The sequence below is a fragment of the Myotis lucifugus genome, unplaced genomic scaffold, assembly GCF_000147115.1.
Source record: "Myotis lucifugus unplaced genomic scaffold, Myoluc2.0 scaffold_813, whole genome shotgun sequence".
In the NCBI taxonomy this organism is placed as follows: Eukaryota; Metazoa; Chordata; class Mammalia; order Chiroptera; family Vespertilionidae; genus Myotis; species Myotis lucifugus.
In genome coordinates this window covers 128,237-131,655 of record NW_005871861.1, presented here as the reverse complement: position 1 = coordinate 131,655, position 3,419 = coordinate 128,237, and the positions used below count along the sequence as shown (strand labels likewise).

The 3,419-nt window shown below is 50.2% G+C and overlaps 1 protein-coding gene across 1 annotated transcript in view; it reads left to right on the top strand.

Moving 5' to 3' along the window:
• The first annotated feature begins 697 nt into the window (after nt 1-697).
• Nucleotides 698-3,419, top strand: part of LOC111824010 (adhesion G protein-coupled receptor E2-like) — a 123,771-nt gene continuing 121,049 nt past the window's right edge. The window contains exons 1-3 of the mRNA XM_023747217.1: nt 698-740; nt 884-934; nt 1,736-1,894. Of these exons, the coding sequence (XP_023602985.1) occupies nt 698-740; nt 884-934; nt 1,736-1,894 (253 nt within the window). The remainder of the gene's footprint in view (nt 741-883; nt 935-1,735; nt 1,895-3,419) is intronic.

The window sequence follows — 3,419 nt, the reverse complement described above, 5'->3', positions numbered from 1 at the left end:
TCTCTCTCTCTCTCTCTCTCTCTCTCTCTCTCTCTCCCTCTCTCTTTTTCTCTGTCTCCTCTTTATTTTCTCTCCATCTTTGTCTCCTTGTCTGTCCCTCTGATGAACTGGTCCTCATCTCTAGACCCCCTGCTGACTTAAGAAGAACCCCAGGACATGCCCTGGGATGGGGTGCCTTAAGCAACAGGAAGTGCAGGATTGGGGGGGCCGTGCAGCACCACCCCTAACATGAGCCCCCAGCATCTTCCTGTGTGCAGGGAGCCAGGGTGTGAAATGTCACCACTGGGTCCCAAGCTGGTTGTTGTGGTGGACAGATGTGGGTGCAGTGTGCTTGCACCTGTGTCCCTGAGGAAGTGGTGTGGGCCGGAGCACCTTAGATTTGGGAGATCTGAAAGGACTCCTGGCCCAACCCCTTCATTTTTACATAAAGAAATGATGACAGTAAGCACTTTGAAACACCAGGCAGTACTTGTCTGCTTAACTCTCACACTCTAGGAAATGGGCCCCTCTTCATCCCCATTCTACAAAAGGGGAAACTGGGGAAATGAGGCACCTGACCAAGGTCTGGGAGTAGAACCAAGGCCAATTGGCTCCAGTATGTTTCCTGAACTGCTGCCCACGGGTCAATAGAAGCCAAGACCCTTGCCAGGCTCAGGACCCTCCCCATCCTTCAGTTCCTGAAAGCCACCCTCAGGCGATGGGTGCAGACCCTCTGGCCATGGGCATCGGAGGCCAAGGAGGTGCCACCTGCCCACTCTCTCCTTGAGTAATGGACAGAGCCCGAGCCTGGGAGGGGTGAGCAGGCCCTTGCCTCAGATGTGTCACCCTTAGGCCTCCATTCCCTGTTCTGTGTCCCCCCTGACCCTCCATCTCTCTGTTCCAGCGCTGTGTGTCTTGCTGACTCTGTTGGAAGATGGACCCCAGAACACCAGAGGTGAGTCTGCTGGGAGTAACTCAGTCCACAACCAGAGTCCCATCCCCCACCTCACCTCTCAGCCCAGGCAGAGAAAGGCCTGTTGCAGAGGAAGCTCAAGATTGCTCCTCCCAACACCCTCCCCAGCCTCTGGCTCAGCCCTCATCTTCTGACCATGGTCTCCGTCCCACAGCCTCTGCCTGTAAGCTGTTGTGTCCTTCAAACTCCATATGTGGCGCTGCCATTTCCTGTCAATGCAATCCGGGATTCAAGTCTCCAGCTGGGGAAACCATCATCCACCCCTGGGAGACTTGTGAAGGTACAGAGGCTTGGGGTGGTGAATGGGTACATGGAGACAGAATGGTGGATGGTGGCCTCAACCTTTATTCTCAGACCATCATGAAGGACAGAGAAAAGAGAAAGAAAAAGATATGAAGGTGGAAAATGAGAAGTGAGTAAACATTGCTTTGTAGAGAGAGATGAGCTGAGTCCCTAGGAGTCTGGAATCTGTGCCTCAGTTTACCCTTCAAGGACTGGGGAGGAGTATGCAGAGCTTCCATCCACCCACCACTTCAGCACTTGCTCCTGTATTCTAATCCAGGTGGCAGACAGAAAGCTGAGCAGAGCAGAGCTGATTTGGTGGGTTTCAGGAATGACTTGCTCCAGGCACAGCCCAGCCACAGCAATATTCCCTGAGAGTCTAATTATTTCCTAAAAGACACTGATTGACCATCAGGCTCCATGCTAGGTGTGGGACCAGGCTCTCTGCCCGGAGGGCACTCATGGCTTTGGGAGGTGACCCTTTACCCCGTTTTGTTGCAGACGTTGACGAATGTGAACAACGTGGAGCAGTGAGTGCCTGTGGAAAAGACGCAGACTGCCATAACACGGAGGGGAGCTACCACTGCACATGCAAACCAGGATACAGCCTTGTTTCTGGGGCAACAAAGTTCAGTAATGCTAGTGAGAACACGTGCCAAGGTAAGAATGACTATTCATCTTCCATCTCCCTGTCCATGAAGTTTGGAGTCACCAGAGTCATTCCTGAGGCATACAGGGTGCCAGGACCTGGTTCCAGGTGCAGCCCCCAGGTCTGAGTGAGGACAAGTGTGCCTGTGCCTGTCCCACTGGCACTAAGAGGTAGGGTGGCCTTTGAGCCAGGACAGCTGTGTATGCAACATCAGCCAGGACACTTATTCAGAAATCACTGGTAATGTGTGAGATGTGATAATATTACTGTGATTGTGTGTGTGTGCTTAAAAGAGCGCCCACCTTTACAGATTTAAAAAAAAGTAGCTATCCTACCTTTACAGATAAAAACAAAAGCAGCTATGTCTTTTGTTAACTGTATAATAATAGACAAATTCTTCACTGCTGTGTGCCTCGGTTCAGCCATCTGTAAAAGGAGTGACAATGGTGCTTACCTCACAAAAATGCTGGGAAAATTTATGAGATCATAGAGCACAACACAGTGGAGGCTGTTGGGTTTTTAGACTACATTCATTCTTTCTCTTTATTTCTTATCTTTATTATTGAAAGTATTACATAAGTCCTCTTTTTCCACCATTGACCTCTACCAGTGTGCCCCCGCCCCGCCCCCCAGGCCCTCACCACCTCATGGTTTGTGTCCACGGGTTATGCATAAGTTCATTGGTTGATCTCCCACCCTCCCCTACCTTCCTTCTGAGGTTCAACAGTTCATTCCATGTTTCTATGTCTCTGGGTCTGTTTTTGTTCATCAGCTTTTTTACTTTTCTATCTCTGACTGGTTTATTTCGCTTAGCATAATACTCTCCAAGTCAATCCATGCCATTGCATATGGTAAGAGTTCTTTCTTTCATACAGCCATGTAGTATTCCATTGTGTAAATCAAGCATGTCAAACTCAAAGGCTAACAGGGCACAAATAAACGAGGCATGCAGCCAGCGGTCTGTGATATGCTTGGTGTAAATATACCAAAGATTTTTATCCACTCATCTGCTGATGGGCACCTAGGCTGTTTCCAAATCTTAATTATTGTAAACTAGAGACCCAGTGTACGAAAATCATGCTTGGATAGGGTCCCTAGCGACTGCTGAATGCCAGCCGGGGCCTTCCTTCGCTCTGCTCTGCCCCTGGTGGTCAGCACATGTCATAGCGAAGGGTCAAGCTCTTAGTGGGTCAAACTCCCGCCCGAGGGGACAATTTGCATATTAGCCTTTTGTTATATAGGATTGCACTGCTATGATCATAGGGGTGCATATATTCTTTCTGATGAGTATTTTGGTTTTCTTAGGATACTAGAGGCCCAGTGAAAGATATTCGTGAATGGGGGGGGGGGGTCCCCTCAGCCCAGCCTGCACCCTCTCAAATCAGGGAACCCTCGGGGGATGTTAGAGTACTGGTTTAGGCCCGATCCCCAGGATCGGGCCTAAACCAGCATTCAGACATTTCTCTCACAATCTGGGACCACTGGCTCCTAACTGCTCGCCTGCCTGCCTGCCTGATGGCCCTAACTGCCCCCCTG